This window comes from Podarcis pityusensis (genome assembly GCF_964106645.2).
Source record: "Podarcis pityusensis genome assembly, chromosome: 17".
Classification (NCBI taxonomy): Eukaryota; Metazoa; Chordata; class Lepidosauria; order Squamata; family Lacertidae; genus Podarcis; species Podarcis pityusensis.
The window spans coordinates 2,551,324-2,573,948 of NC_138042.1; the positions used below are offsets into that span (position 1 = coordinate 2,551,324).

General features: G+C 49.0%; 2 protein-coding genes across 5 annotated transcripts in view; one reads left to right on the plus strand and one right to left on the minus strand.

Moving 5' to 3' along the window:
• Window positions 1-22,625, minus strand: part of CCDC22 (CCC complex scaffolding subunit CCDC22) — a 178,266-nt gene that overhangs the window by 21,441 nt on the left and 134,200 nt on the right. Inside the window, exons 1-6 of one of the 4 annotated variants that reach the window (XM_080987313.1) lie at window positions 15,154-15,288; window positions 11,933-12,013; window positions 10,168-10,345; window positions 7,261-7,393; window positions 7,069-7,175; window positions 6,053-6,137 (exon numbers count right to left, since the gene is read on the minus strand). In XM_080987313.1, coding sequence (XP_080843439.1) covers window positions 6,053-6,137; window positions 7,069-7,175; window positions 7,261-7,393; window positions 10,168-10,345; window positions 11,933-11,982 — 553 coding nt within the window. In that variant the 5' untranslated portion in view covers window positions 11,983-12,013; window positions 15,154-15,288. Of the gene's footprint in view, window positions 1-6,052; window positions 6,138-7,068; window positions 7,176-7,260; window positions 7,394-10,167; window positions 10,346-11,932; window positions 12,014-13,445; window positions 14,224-14,820; window positions 14,864-15,153; window positions 15,289-22,625 lie in introns of those variants that run through there. The other 3 variants (XM_080987315.1, XM_080987314.1, XM_080987316.1) reach the window with 3 other exon arrangements.
• The window catches only part of LOC308466527 (voltage-dependent L-type calcium channel subunit alpha-1D-like), a 78,257-nt gene continuing 76,968 nt past the window's right edge, over window positions 21,337-22,625 (plus strand). Inside the window, exon 1 of the mRNA XM_080987364.1 lies at window positions 21,337-22,217. Coding sequence (XP_080843490.1) covers window positions 22,196-22,217 — 22 coding nt within the window. The 5' untranslated portion in view covers window positions 21,337-22,195. The remainder of the gene's footprint in view (window positions 22,218-22,625) is intronic.

Sequence of the window (22,625 nt, forward strand, 5' to 3'; positions counted from 1 at the left end):
GCAGAGGTTCGTCTAAAGCGTAGCCCGGCACCCAGCTGTTGGCACTGGCCGGGGTGCCCTCCTTGGCGAGAAGGTATTCTACCCCCTCTTCCCCCCATCTGGAGTCCAAAATCTCCGTGACTTCGTTGATGCGCTCCTCCTGTGCCACTCCCCCTTGCCCGGTTCTCTCTCGGAGCGGACCCGGTGCCGTTCCTGGTTCCTGAAACCTGTGAGGTGCCTTGTAGGGAGTGAGCACCGATCTGTGGAACACCGGATGCATTCTGGAACCCTCCGGAAGAGCCAGCCTGAAAGCCACCGGGTTGACCTGTTCGTCGACTTGGTAGGGCCCCAGTTGTTTATGCCCTAGTTTCTTCTTCGCCAACGACCTGGCCGGCACTGCGTGGGCTGCTAACCAGACCCAGTCTCCCACATGGATCTCTTCGCCAACCCTTCTGTGTTTGTCCGCTTGTACCTTGTATGCGTGTTTAGCCAGCTCCAGGTGCCGCCGCAGCTGATCGTGGACCTCCTGCAACTCCGACGCGAACGCATCTGCTGTCTGCGGCTCCCCCTCCCCCATTCTTTCCAGTCCCGGGAAGGTTCTAGGGTGCCTCCCGTTGTTGGCGAAGAACGGCGTGACCCCCGTGGACACGTGCTTCGTGTTGTTGTAGGCGAACTCGGCGAGAGGCAGGTAATCCACCCACGTCGCAGGCTGTTGATTCGCATAACATCTCAGGTACTGCTGCATGATGGCATTGACCCGCTCCGCTTGCCCGTTGGTCTGCGGGTGTCTAGCCGACGCCAGGTTGATCTTGACGTTCAGGAAGCCCATCAGCCTCTGCCAGAAGTTTGAGATGAACTGTCGCCCTCGGTCGGACAGAATAGACCGCGGCAGACCGTGAACCTTGAACACGTGGTCTATGAACAGTTTGGCGGTTTGTTCCGCCGTGGCCACCTTCGCACACGGAATGAAATGTGCCATCTTGGAGAACAAATCCACCACCACCAGCACAGCCGTCTTGCCCCTCGAGCTGGGCAGATCCGTGACAAAGTCCAGGGCCACTCTCTCCCATGGCTCGAACGGAGTTTGCAGCGGTTCCAGCAGTCCGGCCGGCGGTCTGTGCACTGGTTTGGACCTCTGGCAGGTGTCACACCTCGCCACGTAGTCCGCGACTTCCCCTCTCATTCCGGGCCACCAGAAGTCTCTGGCTACTAATTCCACCGTCTTCTCCTTGCCAAAGTGCCCGGCAGTGGGCGCGTCGTGCAGCTGCTGCAGTACCTTGGCGCGAAGTTCGTCTCCCGGCACGTAGATGGCCCCTTTACGGATGAGCAAACCATCTCGCAGCTGGAACTCGTCGGTCGCTGCCGTGCCCCTGTGCACCTCTGCCATCTTTGCTTGCGCGAAGGAGTCATCCTGCAACGCTCGTCGCACCGCATCCAGGTCAACTGTTGCCGCCGCGCACGCCCACACTGTCGGTGCGAAGATGTGCATGGCGGCCGCTGGCGTTGCCTCCTCCAGATACTGTGGCTTACGGGAGAGAGCATCCGCCATGATGTTGGTGTCCCCCGGGACATACTCTATTCGGAAGTCGAAATTCGCAAAGAACTCAGCCCAACGTATCTGCCTCTGGTTCAGGAACTGTGCCGTGCGCCAGTGCTCTAGATTCTTGTGGTCCGTGCAGACCTGCACCGTGTGCTTGGCGCCGATCAGGAAGTGCCTCCACGCTTTGAACGCTGCATGAATGGCCAGCAACTCCCTGTCCCAGATGGTGTAGTTCTGTTCGGACTTGCTGAGCTTCCTTGAGTAAAACGCTCCCGGCCTCCAAACCCCCTGCGGGTCTTTCTGCAGCAGGACTGCTCCCACGGCTCTGTCCGAAGCATCTGTCTCCACCCTCATCGGCCTGCTGGGGTTGACATGAAGCAGCTGCTCTTCCGACGCGAAGAGACGCTTGAGTGCCTGAAAGGACTGCTCCGCCTGCTCTGTCCAGATGAACTTCTTTTTCTTGGAGCTGAGCGTGTCCGTGATGGCCGCTGTCTGCATCGCAAAGCCTTTGATAAACTTGCGATAGAAGTTCGCGAAGCCGACAAACCGTTGGACCTCCTTCCGGTTGCGTGGGCTTTTCCAATCCAACACTGCTCGGACCTTGGCGCTGTCCATGGCGAGCCCTTTATCAGACAACTTGTAGCCCAGGAAATCCACCTCGGTCACGTCGAATTGGCACTTCTCCAGCTTGGCGTAAAGCCTATGTTGCTGTAGCCTGCTCAGCACTTCCTTGACGTGTCTGTCATGCTCCTGCTGCGATTCCGAAAAGATCAGGATGTCATCCAAGAAACAGACGCACGTCTTGTAGAGGAGCCCCGCCAACACGTGATGCATGAAAGCTTGAAAAACGTGGGAGCCATTTTGCAATCCAAAAGGCATAACTCTATATTCGTAGGTGCCCAGGGGCGTGAACATGGCTGTCTTCCACTCATCTCCCTCCCGCATGCGAATGAGGTTGTATGCCCCTCGCAGGTCCAACTTGGTGAACACTCTGCCCTTCCGTACCTTTGCGAGGAGGTCGTCGATTCGGGGCATGGGGAAGTCCGATGGCTTGGTCACACTGTTCAAGATGCGAAAGTCCACTACAAGTCTTTTTTGGGGCGTGTCCCGCTTCTTAACAAAGAATACCGGACTGCCCCCCGCTGCCTTGGACTCTCGGATGAAACCGCGCTCCAAATTATGATCTATGAACTCTTTGAGTTCCTGCAGTTCGTCCTCAGACATGGAATACAGCTTCCCTTTGGGCAGCGCCGCCCCCGGCAGCAGGTCAATTTTGCAGTCATATGGTCTGTGGGGGGGTAGCCTGTCTGCCTCTTTCTCGCAGAAAACCTCCAAAAATTCTGCGTACTTGTGGGGAACCGCTTGCAGCGTGCCTAGCTGCAGCTGTGACTCCTCTTCCCCTCCTTCCTGCCTGGGCACGATGCAGTGTTCAGCGCAAAAGGAAGAGCCGAAGGTCAGCTGCCTCTGGTACCAAGCCAGCGTCGGGCTGTGCTTGTCCAGCCAACTCATGCCCAATACAATGGGCGTGTCCGATAGTTGAGTGACATTGAAGCTGATGATTTCCCTGTGATTCCCAAGTCGCATCACCATTGGTGGCGTCTGCTTCACCACTTGCCCCCCTAGCAGCTCCCTGCCATCCACCGTGACAACCTGCAGGGGCAGCGTGGCAGGCAGCAACTGTATAGCGTGCCGGTCGACAAAGTCCTGCCCTATAAAGTCCGCATTGCTTCCGGAGTCAATGGTGATTGGCACGTCCATGGTGATTCCATTGGGCAGCTGGAGCGACGCGGTGAGCTTCACTACCGGTTTGGGCGGGAGGGGGTCCATGGGCTGTAAAATCTCTGGGGACTGCTTCACTGACACGTCTGGCTGGGCCCCAGTGCCTCTTCCTCCAACCAGACTCCTTCGTTTCCCTGCTGTGGTTGTCCTTGCTGCGTTGCTGCAGTTACCATTGCTGAGGCTGCAGTGTGCTTGTGGAGCCTCTGGGGACACTCTTTCGCCATATGCTGTGGATCATCGCAGATGTAACACTTCCTGTTCCCTCTAGGAGGCTTCGCTTTCACTGCTGCCGGTGCTAGGGCTCTGGCTGCTGACTGAGCCCTTGCACCTCCAACCTCCATAGGTTCCGCTCCTCCTCCTGGCGGAGGCGTGGATTGCGCACGCGCTGCTTCTCTGGGAAGGAAGGAGGAGCCCCTGGCTGGTTCGCGCCCTCCACGCCCTTCGTCCCTGCTCCACGGACGTCCTTCCAGCCGCACCCCCACCGCCAGCGCCCTCTGAACGATCTCCTGCGTGGTCCGGGGTCTCTCCCCCCTCGCAATTTCATCTTTAACCGAGCCGTGCAATCCCTCCCAAAACAGGTCTCTTACAGGAGCCGAATCTCTGTCCCATTCCAGGGCACTGACCAAAGCGAAAAAGCGGGCATGGTACTGCCTTACGCTGGCCCTCCCTTGCTTCAGTCCATGTATCTCCTGCCGAGCAAGATCCACGTCAATGCTTGATAAAAAGCACCCATCCATCGCTTTAATAAAGGCATCCGCATTTTGGAGCGCCGGATCCTTATCTCTCCACAAATTGCGCAGCCATGCTTTAGCATCTCCATGCAAATGGGACATGATGAATCCCACCTTCTCTTGCTCATCTCTAAAGTCTTTGTTCAGCAGTTGCAGTGCACACATTACATCTGCTCTAAAGTTGGGGTACTGTTGCAAATTCCCATCGAAGTGAGAGACCAGACCGCCTGTTCGTCTCCCCAACCCAATCCCCTCCGGTTTGGGTGTCAGTTGCCCTTGCTTCGTAAGCACTTCCAACCTGACCTGGAGATCCCTGTAGGCGGCAGCTGCGTCCTCCTCTCTCTTCCTGGATGCAAGAGCCTCGGCATTCAGTCGTGTCACTGCTTCTCTGAGTTCCACTATCTGCTGTTCGGCCGTCATGTTGTCTGCCGTTCGTGAGCTCGCTAGTAGGCACCCGCTTTCTCTCCTCTCCGCGAGGACGTAGATGCCCACAATCTAGGGATGGAGCTTACTGTCAGAGCTGCTTCCAGATCCTAGCTCACAGAGGATCACGCTAGCCAGCGATCATTAAATAAAAGTCTTTATTGAGTTACAGTTTCCATTCTCAAGCTGCTGCGTGCAACTCTACGTCTCATGGTTAGATCGGCGAAGCTCCATCTGAGTCTCCGCCCCTTGTACACCAACTTAATATCCTAGCCTTGCTCCACCTTTTCCGCCTGACTGTTCTTCTCTGGGTCCCTCTGCCCCCCGGGGTCTCTTCCTTCCGGGATTCCTCTGACGCTGACGCTGACCCCCCTGACTCTTCTCCCTCCTTTCGGCGGGCTTTAGGACCTGGCTCCCTTTCCGGGCTGCCTACTGCGCCACCTTCCTGTGCATTTGAACTTGGCACGCGCGCCCAACCTTCCACCTTCCGTCTGACCGTTTCTTCGCTCCCCGATGGAGGTGTGGCCACTCCTGACTCGTGCCCTCCCCCCTGTTGTGAGCTGCCAGCGCTTGATCCCTGGCGCCCTTCCTCTTCCCTGCTCTCTGGCGGTGACGCTGGTCCTGATTTCCAACTGCTCCCCTCTGAGTCCCCTCTGGCTCTATCTTCCTGGGGTGTCCCCCTAGGCTCCCCCCTTGCCCTGGCCACTGGTGCTCCTTTCTGTGAATCTTCTGATTCACTGGAAAGACTCGGAGATCTCGGGTCGTCGTCATCACTCATCTTTTCTTCTGCCTCCTCTCCCTCGCTCTCTGTTTCCTCCCTTGCCCTTGCCTCTGCTCCTGAACCCCTGACAGTACTGGTTTTTGTATTTCCTTTTTAAGTTTCCTTTTTCCTTTTCTTTAGTGTTATGTGTGTTTGTGTTGCAAAATAAAATAAATACGATGAAGAAGTAGAAGAAAAACAAGTAAATGTTTTTTGGGCTCTGATTTTCAGTTGGCCAGACACCCATGGGTGGGGAAGCTGATTGCAAGAACAAATACTGGAAATTGGCATGGCATTTCTTTCAAAAGTGGCTGGAGAAACCCAGCCAGATGGGTGGGGTATAAATAATAAAATCATCATCATCATTATTATTCACAATCCCACGTACGCACATGCTCCCAGAATGCAATTGCCAAAGATCCACCAAGGACATACTGCTGGTGGCACCATCTACCCAGCCATGAACGGCAGGATGCAAGAGGAGCCCTTTGGGTAGCTACTCTAGGATCGCCCCCTGAGAGGCTAAAAAAAGGGTCTCCCCTAACTTGGGGGGACTCTCAGCACTCTGGAAAACCCTCTTCTTTTCTAATCAAAGGGGATCTGAGGGGAAGGGCAGAGACTTGTTGCAAGAAAACAATGCCGTACAAGTCTAGACATATCAAGAGGGGTTCCATGCAGGAACTAAGTGGGCCCCAAATTTATGCTGGCTTTGCATACATGATTGCAACCTTACATGAGTGGGAGGGAAATAAACAAATGGAGAACGGGAAAAACCTGCCATTCCATGCCCTCCATTTTACTTATTCCCCCACCCCCACCCAGCTACAGGGCAAAACTCACCTGGGGGCACCTTCCCCAAAAAGGGGTCCGACTCTTGAGGCAGGACCAAGGGTTGAGCTTGGAATCGCTTCAGCAGGCAAGAACCCTAGCAAGGATAAGCGGGGAGGGGAGAGAGTCTGAAACAGCATTCAGCCCACTGAAAGATAAGGAACACTGTAAAAGGAAATAGTTTTTGGGCTACAGGTTCTGGAAAGAGAAATATAAAACAGGTGGAAATATAAAACAGGAGTGGGGTTATAAAATGAATTACTTGCTCAAGGAGTTTACATACTCAACAAGAAAAATACAGCAATATCTTGTTTAAGATATACCAATGGATGCATAGAAATTTGATTGATTTACATATTTCTGCATGGTTTGTTTAAAGGCAAAGGTAAAGGTACCCCTGACCGTTAGGTCCAGTTGCGGACAATCTGGGGTTGCGGTGCTCATCTCGCTCTATAGGCCAAGGGAGCCGGCGTTTGTCCGCAGACAGCTTCCAGGTCATGTGGCCAGCATGACTAAGCCGCTTCTGGCGAACCAGAGCAGCGCACAGAAACACCGTTTACCTTCCCGCCAGAGCGGTACCTATTTATCTACTTGCACTTGATGTGCTTTTGAACTGCTAGGTGGGCAGCAGCAGGGACCAAACAATGGGAGCTTTCCCCGTTGTGTGGATTCGAACCACCAACCTTCTGATCAGCAAGCCCTAGGCTCAGTGGTTTAGACCACAGCGCCATCCGCGTCCCTTAGAAGTCAGTATTTGGGTTTCTGCAGATTATGAAAAAATCTATCGGCAAGGGAAAAAAGCCCCAACAGTTCAGACCAGACCCTAGATAGTCATATGAACCCAAAATCCACAATGACCTTTTGCAAAGGTTTTCTGCATTTCTCCACAACATGAGGACTGGAAAGGCTTTCATTTTTAAGGAAGTCAAGAGTCTTAGAAATAAAACTTCAGCAACAGATCTTGCTTATGAAGCCATGAACCCGAGGAGTGGGGCCATTAACCTAATAAGAGGGGTGAGGAAGCACACCTGTAAGAGCTGCAAGCGGGGGGTACGGCAGGCAGGGGGCACCCAGGGGACCGCCAGTTGCTCTTTGATGGCAGCAGCAATGGCTCTGTGAAGTGTCGTTGATTTGCCTGCAAGGACACAGCAGGTTAGAGAAGTTGCCACCACTTGGCCTCCCTGTGCCCGGGACCTGTGTTTGCCGAGTTTCCTCCATACCCACAGGCTGGTTGGCGTCCTCCGAGGAATCGCGTGGGAGCTTCTCTACCAGGAAGAGCAGGAGACGTCGGATTTCGGGCTCATTGCTGTACAAGAAGGTCTGATAGCCAACTTCCCCTTGATATCCCAGGTCCTAAATGATGGAAAGTAACATGTCAGTCCCACAGTGGGGCTGAGTGGGAGTGGCCTGCTGGGTAAAGGTGAGGAGTGAGGCTCTTTGGTGCCTGGTTTGAAGAGAGATGGAGCATCTAAAATAAAGGTGTTCCAAGCTGGCTCAAAGGACCAGGAGCCCTGCTTCCCTGGTGCAACAGTCCAAGGTGCTTCTGCTCACATGAGAACTCTCAAGAGGCCGCCAGGATAGGACCATGGAAGGCCAGTCCTGCGAAATCAAGCTATTTGTGAACTGTAATGCCATGCAACTGCTTCTCAACAATGGATGATGAAAGACAACTTGGCAATTGCTTGCTGAGTCCCATGGATATTAGAAATATTTCTAGCAGTTAACATAACCAATTTTCAATGAGAACTATTAAGAAAAGAAAAAGCAGACACACACACAACCCAAAACTCAAACACCTGTTGGCCATGTGGCCATCCTGTCTGTTGTCTCTCACGACTTGCTAGCTGACTGACAAAGCTCTGCATGGCTGGGGGGGGGGGGCTCAGGTTCCACAAAAGCCTGCCAGAACTCTGCAGTCAGCCTGAGACCTTGCTAAGTCTCTCCCCACTATCTGAACTTTGGTGGGTAGCAATGGGCAAAGGAGAAAGGGTCATGGTGCCCTATTTGTGAAATAAGTGCTCAGATCAGTCAGGGCGACCACTTGCGCTCTGGACGCTTGCCCCTCCTGGCTGAGAAAAACCAGTAGGGAGGGAACAGCTGGCTGGGCCAGGGAGGTGATCAATGCCTCTTTACAAGAGGGGGTGGTCCCTGCCTGTTTGAAGGAGGCAGTGGTAAAACCACTCCTTAAGAAACCTTCCCTGGATTCGGAAAACCTAACTAACTACCACCCAGTTGCTAGTCTTCCTTTCCTGGGCAAGGTTCTGAAGCGAGACCAGATCCAGGTGCTTTTGGAAGAAACTGATTTTCTGGATCCATTTCAGCTGGGGTTTAGGCCCGGTTTTGGCACAGAAATTGCCAACTCTTCCTCTGCTTCCTTCTCTGCTCCCCACCCCCTCCATAGATATCAACCTTCCCTTTTTTTTGCGGGAAATTCCCTTATTTCAGCGCTGTTTCCTGCTGCTTCCCACTGCTATCCCGGATTGTTAGATATCCCATAGACTGTCCCCAGGACAGGTGAGGCTGCTGATCCCTTATTTTCAAATCTGAAAGTTGACAGCTATGCTACCCTCAGCTTCTCCCTCCTCCTCCCTCAGTGCCAACTGACTTTCCCTTCCTCTACTCTTTCCCAACACCCAATGCCCTCTCCTCTCCTCCCCTTGCAACATATCCTATGACCTCAGAGCAACAGCCATAACGGTAACATGGTTTGCAAGGGATGGGTGAGCACTGTCTGTCTGGAAGTTTATTTTACACATACAAATGAAACAACACCTCTGGGAGAAAGCCAAGTTGACCCTTCTCCCTGGCATGCTAGTTATCTATGTACAAGGAGGTTTGGCATAAGCACCACCATTTGATACTGTGAAGCAAACTACGGTAATTGGCCTGAAGTATGCTCAAGTGGCTTCCTAACTTAGCATTTATGTGGTGCTTTGAAGTATTCAAACACAATTTTTGTTTTAACCCCTACAGCAACCCTGCAAGACAAGCCCACATTTTCCATGTCTGGGATGGGGATGGAGGTGCCCAATAATATCCCACCTTGCTCCACCCTCAAAAGGAAAACCCCACTCAGAGAAGTCATAGTGAGGATATTACAGACTTTCTCTACAGAAAGCAGGAGGGAGACAGGGGGATACTCTCCATGTCCTTAAGCAACAATGCAGACCAGCCATTATTCACTTACTTGTTCACATAACAGAAATGCATTTTTATTTAATAGTAAAAGGAGAGCTGAAAACCCTTCCCATGCCTCACTTCCCTATAGTCATTTGCTCCAGCTACTTCTCCCTGTTTCCAGCACAGATACCAGAAGTGAGCTGGCAACAGAGAGAAATGGCAGGATCATGAGAAATATGAAAAGAACAGTGTCTACTACTTGTCATGTTTAGTTCTGCCCTTGGATTCTCTGCATTTTGCTGTTGTTGTTGCAAGTTTCTAGCCCTTATGGCTATTAAAAATGTGAATGTTCAAGGCCATCAGAAATTTCTAAAGCCAGAGGGGATTGAGTTTCTGAGCCTTGTTTAGCTCCTGGCCACAAAGATGAGCAAAGGCAGAATAAATTAAACAAAATAGTTAGAAAAGGCAACTTGAAAATGTAATAATTATGCAAATTTAGTAAAACATCTCTGCTTTTCTTGTCACAGAATTTGGGTTATTATTCAAGTACACAGTCTTGCTAGCATTTCTCCAATAACTTCTCTGAGGTGGATAGAGGCACCATAGTGGCATGGGCCATATTTATGTGAGGAGAAGATAATTTAATGTTGCTAAAAAACAAAACAAAAACCTTTTGTCAACTGCACAACTGTCTGCTGTGAACACAATCTAGGTTTCTTGCTTGAGTGCCATAATTTTTTTTGGATAGGGCAGGAAAACACAACAGGAGGTCACGGACCAGCCACTTCTGGATCCTTTAACAAAAGTGGCCCATGGCTTTCCACCCTGAGACCTAGAAGCTTGCTTTTCCAGCAAACAAAATTCTATACTACATCAGATTTCTCACAACACCTTCAAGCCCAGAACTCATGGCACTTAATGAGAGACTATCTACCACTGCACAAACTTTCAGAGATGAAGAGCCTGCTTTGTTCAATGCATCCACACCCTGGTTTAGTTGTAGTTACCTGGCAAGCTTGCGCTAGGCTCATGCCAATTCGGAAGCGAGCAGACATCCCTGGAGGCAGGACGTGGCAGAGACTTGACCCCACAGAAGGATTGATGACACGAAGACATCGCACCACAGATTCAACTATCAACTCGGTGGTAAACTCCCGGATGCTCTGCACTTCCTCTGGGATATCCCTGGAAGGGGAGAAGGATGCAGGGATTATAGTCCCCTGCACTGACCATTTTCCTTTACTGCAACAGAAGAGCCTACATCTTCCACTCCATTCAGTAGGATGGAAGAACATGGGAATGGCTTGCCAACTGCCATACTTTTTTGCAATTTGTCCTCTGCTGCTAAGACTCTGCTGCCATTGTACCACCTGTCCAATAAGCAGCTTGTGGGGACATGGGATACAGTCTCCTTGGTTTGAATGTATCTAAACTGGGGTGTTTGTTTGTTTCATTGGTTGTAAGTCACTTTGGGCAAGATAAAACAACAAAATGTAATAATATTAATAATATTAATAATAATTTCCCAGGGCCCTGAACTGCAAGAAGGCAACTGACTACCTGTACTGCCAAGAGCCTCTTCAGAGAAGAGTTGGTGTAGCAGTGGTGGCTAAGGCTACAGTCCTATGTGCGCGCACACGGGGAATAAGCCTCCTAGATGACCCCACTCAGCAGTTTCATGTAGATGTTGGGCTCAGAAACTCCCTGGCAGCCAGTGCAGTTGGGCAGCAATTGGTGCAATAAGCTCAAACTCTCTTGCCCCAGTGAGCAATCCTTTAAGGACTGCCTCTCTACATATGAACCTACCTGGTCCCTTACATCATCTTCTGAGGCCCTTCTTTGTGTGCCTCCTCCATCAGACGTCTGGAGGGTGGCAACATGAGAACGGGCCTCCTCTTCAGTGGCTCCCCATTTGTGGAATGCTCTCCCTAGGGAGGTTTGGCTGCGCCTTCATTATATACCTTTAGCCTCCAGGAGAAAACGTTCCTCATCAACCAGGCCTTTTAAATGCCCTTTTAAATGTGTTGGGGGGGGGGGTTATTGGTTTGTTCTTGTTCTAATTCCAATATGTAGTTTGTGGTTTTTCTATTGTAATGTTATGCTGTGAACTACCCCGGGATCTGTGGATGAAGAGTGGTGAACAAATTAAATAAACAATAATACACATGGACATTATTACTGCTGTTCAAAGGGAGTCACAGAGCCACCTATGAGCTTCTGCAATACCATTGATTAATCCAACCTTGGTCACTAGGCAACTGCCAATTGCTTGCTCCCACGAAGCTCTGAGAAGCCATGAAACACCCAGCTGGAGCCAAAGCATCGGCAAGAAAGCATGATTCCCCAAGCAAAAACAAAGAGCCAATGGAACACAGCAAAAGCCGTAAGTTTTTAACCCCAATTAATTTCTTGCCTGGCCTAAGAGAAAGCCCTGGCATGAGCTTCTGGGTCTATTAGCTCTCCTGTGAAACCCCATTCCCTGGACCACAGCCTTTGCTTTATTAGAGTTCACAGCAGGAAAAGTATTCTGAATTTTTAGAAACTGACTTCAGCTTTTTAGGCTCCAGGCCTGTGAAATCCCATAGGAGACAGCAGCCAGCCACCCTACACCCCTACATCAAATCCTGCATGAAGGCATGCTTCCAAACCCTTTTCTGTCTTTGTCCATCAAACCCATGATTGCCTATGGACACCACGCACCAGAGTACCTGACTTCTTACCACACCCACCCACTACTATGAAGAAGTACAGGCAGCATAAAGATGGCCTTACGTCCCAGAGAAGCGAAGGGAATGTATGAGGATCTTGTCCACCTCTTCCATGATGCCAATACATCTATGGATACAGGAAACCCTGTGCAAAAGAAGAAGCATTACAACAACCAATAAACTGGATGCTTATAGCAGCAGGGCTTAAGCTGGGGTACCTACAAGCAGCAAGTTCCATGACGACATTGGGACAAATTCATCTTCACATTTTTCCTCTACAACAGGTTGGAATATTAACCCCCTCTTTCTGCAACTTTACTCCTGTTTGCCGGTTAGGCCAATCTTGTGAATAATCTCTCAAACTGTAAGTTGCCTACAAATATATCGCATACATACCTGCCTGCCCACAGTTTACTTACTTATTTAAACAATTTGCATGCTGCTTAACTACAATAGCCTCTAAGTGGTTTACAATAGTGTGAAAGGGGGTAGGCACAATTGAAAGATTTTCTGCTTTAAAAGATTTCATTGTTCTATTGCCTGGAGGCAATTCTTGCCACAGGCAACCAAGTCTATAATAGAGGTGAAGACCAGAACAAAGCGCAGCTTTCCATATGAAGAGTACAAAGGACATTCCTAGCCCAGGGGCCACAGAGTGCAATTTTCCCCCAAGGGTGACAGACAAATTTTTCTGGGAAACTCACCAGCCAACCAGGAAGGCAACAGCTACCCCTTGAGATGTGGTCCAATGATTTGGGATACAGCTAGTTCAGGACAACTAACTGGGCTTAGAAGATTTGCAAATGGGGTTATAAAGGAAAATACCTTTGCTGAAACCTGGTATCCTTTTTTTTATACGTAAAGGAAAAAGAAAGTAAAGCTCTCCCACCAGCCTCACAAAACTGTTGTAGAGAACCTATATGGCCTGCCAGTGTTTTAAGACCATGTAAAATAACATGGTAGGGACACGGGTGGCACTGTGGGTTAAACTACAGAGCCTAGGACTTGCTGATCAGAAGGTCGGCAATTCGAATCCCCGTGACAGGGTGAGCTCCCATTGCTCGGTCCCAGCTCCTGCCCACCTAGCCGTTTGAAAGCATGCCAAAGTGCAAGTAGATAAATAGCTACCACTCTGGCGGGAAGGTAAACGGCGTTTCCGTGTGCTGCTCTGGTTCGCCAGAAGCAGCTTAATCCTGCTGGCCACATGACCCGGAAGCTGTACGCCGGCTCCCTCAGCCAATAAAGCAAGATGAGCGCCGCAACACCAGAGTTGGTCATGACTGGACCTAATGGTCAGGGGTCCCTTTACCTTTACCTAGAATAACATTTGCCTGGCACCAGCTTCATATAATATACGCAGGTAGTTAAAAACCTATTTTATTTCCTCAGGTTTTAATCAACACATTGTGGCTTGTTTTTTGAGCTGCTTTGGAACTGCTATTGTTACATTATGTGTTGCTTTGTACTGTATTGTCTGTTTTATTGCATTTGTATGTAGTCATTTTATGCATTTCTACTAAATTTTAGAAAGGAAAAGAGCAAAGCAACAGGCACTCCTCATTGTTCCTCACTAGTACCTGCTATTCAAAGGTGTCCTGCCTCTGAAGCAGAAAGTTCCTTTTTGCTATCATGTCTCATATGCCTCTCTCAAGTTCTAGTGTTCTGAGAGAAGACGAACCTGGGAGAAGAAACACCTTTCTTGCTACACCAGTCATGATTTCAAAAGCCTCTCTCTTGCCTCCTTCTAGTCATATTTTTATTTCTAGACCAACGTAGATGCCATCACCCTCTTTATCAAGTCTGACCAATACTCCAAGTGTGAACTGTAAAGGTAATTAAGGCCAGGCTGGGAGGGGCTCCAGTTCCATGAAGGGAGCTGAAGAGAGGAGGATGAAGACAGGCTATCACCAGCTGAGTGTGGGGTGGATGGAGGGAGTCAAATTCTAAGGTGATGTGAATAACACAAATACCACATCAGAATACTAGCAACCAAGGCTGTGGTTTGTGGCAGGATCCCCCTATTCCAGTGGCTCTGGTTTTCTGAAGCAGGGGTAACACCACGTATTGTTGAGTTACAACTCCCATCGTCCCTGACCACTGGCCATACTGGCTGGAGCTGGGAGTCCCACATGTGGAGGTCACTACAATGGGTGCCTGAAGGCATCAGGAGGATGTACAGGCCAGAGTGGGCAATGCCTGTGAACAACTTGTAATGCTGGATTACAGTACAGATGCCCTCATTCTGCTTTTCCCCTTTTGGAGGAGGAGAAGCCTATCAATGGCCACCAGCCACAATTGCTGTTATTCTGCCACCACTGCTGGAGACAATGTGCCTCTAAATGCCAGTTGCGTGCTGCACTCTGGTTGTGCAGGCTTCCCACTTTGAGAAGAGGATGCCGGATCAGACGGGCCATTGCCCTGAACCAGCCGGGCTCTTCTGGGGTTCTGCAATATACAGGACTTGGTTTGAGGCACAGCAACTGAAGGGATTACCTGTTTTTGGAACACATGGGACAACACAGAGTAAACTTTAACTTCACAACTGTAGCCATGCTGTAAGACACACAGAAGGTGTGTGGGGCTGCCATTAGGCAGCAACATAGTAAACCTAGCAGTGCTGATGCTGCAGGAGAGCTTGTCACCACGGCAGCTTCCACGTTCCCTCCAGGGCACTGCCCCCCACCCTGCTTCTCCTCTGTCAGCTGAGGGGCAAACTACTGAAGCTCAGCTTCCTCCCAGAGCACAAGAAAGACAAAGATCAGCAAGAGGCCTCGGGAAGAAGCAGGAGAGCCAACAGCTGCTCCGCTCCGCTCCTTATCATTGCTCTCTGGTTGCACCCCGGCAATATGTCCATATCCTCAACACACGCCCCCCCCCCCCGCCGACGCGCGACAAAAGCCATTGAAAGCCAAGTGGTTTGAGAGGATGAATTTTGGCACGTGCCCCTTTCCTCCCCTTGAACCCGAGAAGAGTCTCGCTGGATCGGGCCAAAGGGGGGGGGGCCCGCAGCGCCCCCTTCTCACAGTGGCCAACCCGGCGCCCATTAGGGGGAACCCGAGCCCCTCCCGCCCCTCGGTCTCCGGCAGCCGGCCTTCGGGAGCGCCGCTGCCTCCCGCTCGGATCAGCAGCCCTCCTTCGGCCTGGCCGGGGGCGCGCGCGGGGGGGGGTCCTGGCCGCGGGGCTGCCCAGGTGGGGGCGGCGGCAGGAGCAGCAGCGGGACCCCGGGGCAGCCGGGAGGGACGAAGCCAGCAGTCGGGCGGCGGCGGCGGCGGCGGCAGCACTCACCGCTCCCTCTGCTCTCAGCTGGGCCAGGCGCCCTGGGTCACGGGGCCCGCCCGAGGGGAAGGCGGGAAATGTAGTGCCGGGTCTCCCCGCGCGCAGCATGCTGGGATTTGTGGTCCAGGAGGCTCTTCTCCGCCCCGGGAGAGCAAGGGGACGAGCAGGAGGAGGGGCTTCTGAGAAAGGGCGGGTTGGGGGGGGCCCATAGGCCCAGGCAGAAATGCAAAACAAGAAGGTTATTTTTAATGGGGATTAATTTAAGGTGATTATTTTTTCCTTGGTTAGGCAGCAGTGAGTGTCCCCATCACACAACAGATAGCAGCTAAAGAGAGGAGGGTTCCTACTCTTTCTAACACAAGTCTTTATAATTTTGAATTTGAAGTTACATAAATTGCTCAATAAATGCCAGTGTTAATTCATTGTCCCTGTATTCTTAGGTTCTTCTGTGCTTTGGAGTGTCTTACAAAATGGCCCAGCAATGTAATCCACTGCAGGCTGGAGGCAGTGCTGGACTGGATTGGCTTTCCAGAGCAAAATCTCCCCTAATAAGAATAATAATAACAATAACAATTTATTATTTATACCCCGCCTATTATTCTAGGTATGGTCTTAAGACCACCATTTTGCTGAAGGTAAGTAGGTTTGCTGAAGGTAAGTAGGTTTTGGGAAGAGTGCATTGGAAGAAAGGTGGGCTATAAATGAATAAAATAATTTTCTCTCTAAGAGTCCCAACGCAAACTCAACCATTCACTGCTTTTCAGCCTAACCTCCCTCACAGGGTTGTTGTGAGGATAAAATTGCGGAGGGGTATAATAACCATTGGCATGGCATAACTGTGTACACACCACCCTGAGGTCCTTGGAGGAAAGGTGGGAGATAAATGTAATAGTAGATAATAAATACCGGTAATTGAAATAAATGACATTGAATGATTCCTGCTTTAGAAACAGGACAAACTCCTCACCTTGCAGTTTGCACAAATATACTAAAACGGCCTTCTCTGCAGTGGCTCCCCATCTGTGGAATGCTCTCCCCGGTGAAGTTTGCCTGGCACCTTCATTATACACCTTTAGGCACCAGGCAAAAACATTCCTTTTTAACCAGGCCTTTGGTTGATCTGATTGACATCCTATGTCGTTTTAGAATGGGGCTCTTTGTGTGTGGGAGAGTGGTTGGGTGGTTGTTTTTGTTTTGATTCTATACAGTATATTGCAGTTTTTATGTTGCTCTTGTTCTGTGAACCGTCCCAAGACCTGTGAGTATAGGGCAGTATATAAATTCAGTAATAAATAATAATAAATAATGTTTCATTGTGATGGGGTGTAAAGGGGAAGAGATAAAAAAGCTTCCAAAGTGAACCCAAAACTTGACACCTATGAGTGTGCCTATATAATAACTATGGTTCAGCTACACCATGTGGTCTCCAATCCAGCAAGAACAGAGAGCATGCTGGGCATTGTAGTCTTTGTACCTCCTTAGACACTCCTGCTGCTGGGCGGGGAGAGGAGGGAGTTGAAGGTGGATAATTGGAGGCAACTGTTTCCTAGCAACTGAAACACATCTTTCCGCAGTAGGCCTCTTCAGCACCTGCCTTTTTATGGGTTGTAGCACCAGAATTTTTCAAGGATGAAAACAAAAAAAACACAAAACAAATCAAACATCAACTAACGCTAAAAAGATGAATGCACCTTATTACAATGAACTGTTTATAAAAATGTAATAAAATAGGCTAATTTTGCCAAGCAATCAACCCAGACCAAAACAAGCAGCGTGAAAAGCAGAAAGGAAAAAATAAAAAGACAGAGCACTCTAAAAACCACAAAGTCTGTCACAATATTTGACCACCTGAAGAGAACCATCCAAATGGCGCTGGTGCCACCACCCACAACTAATTAACCCTAAGGGCCCAATCCACCCAGACCCTTCCCTTACTCAAGCTCCTTCTAAATGAATTCAGCCACATCACAGACCTTCCATTCAGTAGGGCTTAAGCAGGAGAAATGCCCCGTGTGCCAGGGCAAGGTTGGGGCCCTCCTCTGTCAGGGTTCCCAGCTTGCAGTCTAGCTTACTTCATGCTGAGGCACCTTTGCAAAGAGGTAAAACCAGTTAAACCAAAGCTCGCAGCTCTGTAACTTGAGGAGGAGGGAATGTACAGGATAACCTTTTAGCCCTCTTCCAAAAGGTTATCAGAAAATGAGTCCTCCAAGGCTACAATCCTCACCCCACTTGCCTGGGAGTAGCCATGGTTAGGATTGCAACCTTAATCAGTAATCTTAAACCTTTTCAGACCTAACGTCCCTCCTTTATCACCCATCTGTAATATGGATCCCATTATTAATTTTGCTGCAGTATATGCTTGTACAGTGGTACCTCTGGTTACGTACTTAATTCGTTCCGGAGGTCCATTCTTAACCTGAAACTGTTCTGAACCTGAAGCACCACTTTAGCTAATGGGGCCTCCTGCTGCTGCCGTGCGCTTTCTGTTCTCATCCTGAAGCAAAGTTCTTAACCCAAGGTAATATTTCTGGGTTAGCGGAGTCTGTAACCTGAAGCGTATGTAACCTGAAGCATATGTAACCCGAGGTACCACTGTAGTTACAAGTCTGGTGGATCAGGGGAATGCTGTGGATATAGTGTTTCTTGGTTTCAGTAAGGCTTTTGACAAAGACCCCCATGATATTCTGGAGTAGCTGGTAAAATGTGGTTCTGGAAAACAAGCCTTATGAGGAATGGTTGAAGGAGCTGGGTATGTTTAGTCTGGAAAAGAAGAGACTGAGAGGAGATATGATAGCTATCTTCCAATATCGTAAGGGCTGTCACATGGAAGAGGGAAGAAGCTTGTTTTCTCCTCCTCTGAAGGGGAGGACTGGAACCACTGGCTTCAAGTTACAAGAAAGGAGATTCTGACTAAACATCAGGAAGAAGTTTCTGACAGTAAGAGCTGTTCAGCAGTGGAACGGACTACTTCAGGAGACTGGATGGCCTTCTGTCATGGATGCTTCAGTTGAGATTCCTGAATTGCAAAGGGTTGGACTAGATGACCATTGGGGTCTTTTCCAACTCTGCATTTCTATTTTTTTTTTACTGTTTTATTAAATTTGCTTAGTAACATAACATTATTATATGTATTCTATAAAACAAAGAATACAAAACAAAATTCATTCATGCTACAATGCATTTCTATTATTCTAGGTCTGTTTATCCGATTCTTACTCTAGGATGGCAAGATACAAAGGCTCCTGTACTTTTATATAATAATGATAATAATAATAATAATAATAATAATAATAATAATAGTTAAGTTGTAGGTGAACATATCAGACGACACAGCGATTCTTCAAACTTGTTGTTTATTCACAGGCCAGAACAGAAATGAACTGAAGGGTTCAGTCAGCCTGCTTATATAGAGCTCCAGTACAACGTAACTGTAACAATTTTCTAAAACTATCCAATCACTGAACGTCACTTTCGATCCCTTATTTGCATAACTATCAACAGTATCCCCCTGCTGGCCCAGGGTGAGAACTTCAGTACATAATAATAATTATTATTATAATTATAATTATTTATGCCCTGCCCATCTGGCTGGGTTTCCCCAGCCACTCTGGCTGGCTTCCAACAAAATATTAAAAATACAATAAAACATCAAACATTAAAAACTTCGCTAAACAGGGCTGCCTTCAGATATCTTCTAAAAGTCAGATAGTTGCTCATTTCCTTGACATCTGATGGGAGGGCGTTCCACAGGGTGGGCCTTCTGCCCTCTGCCTGGTTCCCTGTAACCTCACTTCACGCAGTGAGGGAACCACCAGAAGACCCTCGGAGCTGGACCTCAGTGTATACTGGGCCAAGGCTAGGGCAGGCGTCAGCAAACTTTTTCAGCAGGGGGCCAGTCCACTGTCCCTCAGACCTTGTGAGGGGGCAGACTATATTTTGAAGAAGAAAAAAATGAACAAATTCTTATGCCCCACAAATAACCCAGAGATGCATTTTAAATAAAATGATACATTCTACTCATGTAAAAACACCAGGCAGGCCCCACAAATTACCCAGAGATGCATTTTAAATAAAAGGGCACATTCTACTCATGTAAAAACATGCTGATTCCTGGACCATCTGCGGACCAGATTTAGAAGGCGATTAGGCCAGATCCAGCCCCCGGGCCTTAGTTTGCCTACCCATGGTTTAGAGCTTTAAAGGTCAGCAGCAACACTTTGAATTCTGCTCAGAAACATACTGGGAGCCAACGTAGGTCTTTCAAGACCAGTGTTATGTGGTCTTGGCGGCCACTCCCAATCACCAGTCTAGCTGCCGCATTCTGGATTAGTCGTAGTTTCTGGGTCACCTTCAAAGGTAGCCCCACGTAGAGCACATTGCAGTAGTCCAAGCGAGAGATGTACTACTCTGGCAAGACAGTCTGTGGGCAGGTAGGGTCTCAGCCAGTGTACCAGATGAAGCTGGTAGACAGCTGCCCTGGACACATAATTGACCTGCATCTCAATGGACAGCTGTGAGTCCAAAATTACTCCCAGGCTGCGCACCTGGTTCTTCAGGGGCACAGTTACCCCATTCAGGACCAGGGAGTCGCCCACACCTGTGCGCCCCCTGTCCCCCAAAAACAGTACTTCTATCTTGTCAGGATTCAACCTCAATCTGTTAGCTGCCATCCATCCTCCAACTGCCTCCATATACTCACACAGGTCCTTCACCGCCTAGACTGGTTCTGATTTAAAAGAGAGGTAGAGCTGTGTCTCATCCACATACTGATGGATGAGGGCCAAACCCCCTGATGATCTCTCCCAGCGGCTGCACGTAGATATTAAAAAGCATGGACAGAACCCTGAGGCACCCCACAAGTGAGAGCCCAGGGGTCTGAACACACAACCCTCAACACCACTTTCTGGACATGGCCCAGGAGGAAGGAGTGGAACCACTGTATGACAGTGCCCCCAGCTCCCAGCCCCTCTAGACGGTCCAGAAGGATGTCATGGTTGGTGGTATCAAAGGCCGCTGAGAGATCCAGCAGAACTAGGAAACAGCTTTCACCCTTGTCCCTAGCCTGCTGGGGATCATCAACAATCATTATATGAAAGGAGACATTTTATCAAGTGCAAATTGCCATGCATAGCTAACAAAAGCTGCACCTGCTCAAATATTAACTGTAAATAATCTCTCATCCTTTTTAATTCTTATATTTAGTTGTCCTTTCTTCCCCTTTCTTTTCCTTTCACTTTTCTATCTTTCAGTTTCATTCTTTCCATATATTATACAGTCATACCTCGGGTCGCAGACGCTTCAGGTTGCACGTTTTTGGGTTGTGCACCGCGCTGAACCAGGAAGTACCGGAACGGGTTACTTCCGGGTTTCGGCGCATGAGCAGAAGCACTAAATCCTGCTTTGCGCATGTGCAGAAGTGCTGAATCATGACCCGTGCATGCGCTGCGGTTGTGAACGCTGCGGGTTGCGAATGTGCCTCCCGCATGGATCACATTCGCAACCCAAGTTGTCCACTGTATATGCATATATATATATATAATCAAACAATGAAATATAGTGGTACAGTCCACCTCTGTTTAGAGTTGGCACGTGTGAGCCATTCATGAATTTTGACATACCAACCAGAAAGCAATGCTTTACATTTCCTGTCCTGTGCCAGAAGGCAGGAAAACAAAAGTTGTATACACATTATGGGCTTAAGGTCATTCTTTTTCTGAAGCTGGTTTTGGGGAAAACACATCAAAATGCAATATTTCAAATGAAACAATGTGAAAGATAAGACAAAACACTGCTTCCCAAACCAGTGTTGAGAGTGCACTCGATCTAGAGTAATTGTATCTCATACATGTATAGTCTGTGCCAATGTTTTACATTTGTTTGACTACCTTATCTTCTTTTTCCACATTTGTTGGCATCAGGCTAATATTGTTTTTAAAAAGCAACCCTATATTATGAAATAACAATAGTAAATTTTAAGATTTTTATTGACTCACCAATTAATTATGCCAGTTGCTGTCCTTTTCATAAGACATTGTACCTCCATACCTTTAAAGCACATTAGAAGCGGATTTTCTCCTCAAAAAATTCTGGGCACTTTAGTTTGTTAAGGGCTGCTGGGAATTGTAACTCTTTGAGGGGTAAACTGCAGTGCCCAGGATTCTTTTAAGGGAAAGGTTGTGTTTTGAATGTGTTTTAAAGGTAAAAGTGTTTGTGCGGTAGTGTGCACAGGAGTACAAAAGCTGGGTCCGTTCACCCCAGAATGCCCTGAGGTAAGTGAGCAAGGCCCTACATTGGGAACAACCATCTCAGTATCCCATCCCATCCTGCACCCCAAAAAGACATGCAAATGGGCTCTTTGTGCGTAATCTGTGCCAGGGTGACTGAGGGTGGAGGTATGAAGCCAGACTGTCTGAAGAAAGAAAGGAAACTTGCCATCATAAAAGACTTGGTGTCGGTCTGGTTTTGGTCATGGAGAGATCCATCATTTACAAGAGCTCCCTTATGCTGCTTTTACACAACACTCAGGTAGGGTGTGTTGGATTATGACAAGGCTCTTCCCATTTCAGTCACATCTTTCATACTACCCCTTTCCAGGCCTAGGCTGGCTTGTGTGGCTGGGATGTCCCCAGCTCTCAACAGTCAGTGACCTAACCAGCTGTGTGAGCTCCCTCCTCCCTGCCTCCTGCGCTGCCCTTTAAAGTAGGCAATCTGCCTTAATCCTCAACCGAGAGCTAGGGAACGAAGCAGGGAGAGCGACAGAAAGAGAGAGAGTGTGAGAGAGAAGCAGACACGAGCAGGGGCTCAAATCCTTTTCAGCGGGAGCACTGCTGTGGAAAGCAAGGAGCGCATCTACAGGGCTTGGAAGGCTCCTGCTTCTGCCCTCCCATGAGAGCACGTAGAGTTAATTTGGTCCTTCCTCCCCGCCCAGGGAGAAAGGCCAAAAGAATGGGAAGCCCCACCTTGCAAGGGGAAGAGGTAGTTGGTCTAAAGTGCTAGCATCTTCTGGAGATTTCCTCATCTGCCCTCTCACCCCCTACAACCAGTCAGCAAGATGTCCGAGTGCAACGGAGGACGTGAGTAGATGTAGATGTGTTTAGTTAACAAGGTAGGGACAAGCTGTTGGGAGGTGGGTAGGAGTCTTACAGTGCAATCCTAGGCATGTTTACTCAGAAGTAAGTGTTACTGAAAGGAGTTTACTTAGTGCATTTGGGATTGCAGCTTTTAGGGGTGTGTTCAAAAGATACTGAGAGGAATAAGACAGTGGTAAGTAGGGGCTGGTAGAAGACGAATGATCTGGAGTCCAGCTATGGGGGGCATCAGGCAAACTTTTGCATTATAGTGGTTCTCAATAGTTAAACATTTGGTCCTAGGTTAGCAAAGGGGTTGAAGTAAAGGGTAGGAGGCTTGGACACTGTTTAAGATTGGAACAGCAGCTGAAAAAAACAGAGAAGTGTATGGCTTTGGTGTTGCAATCAGAATTT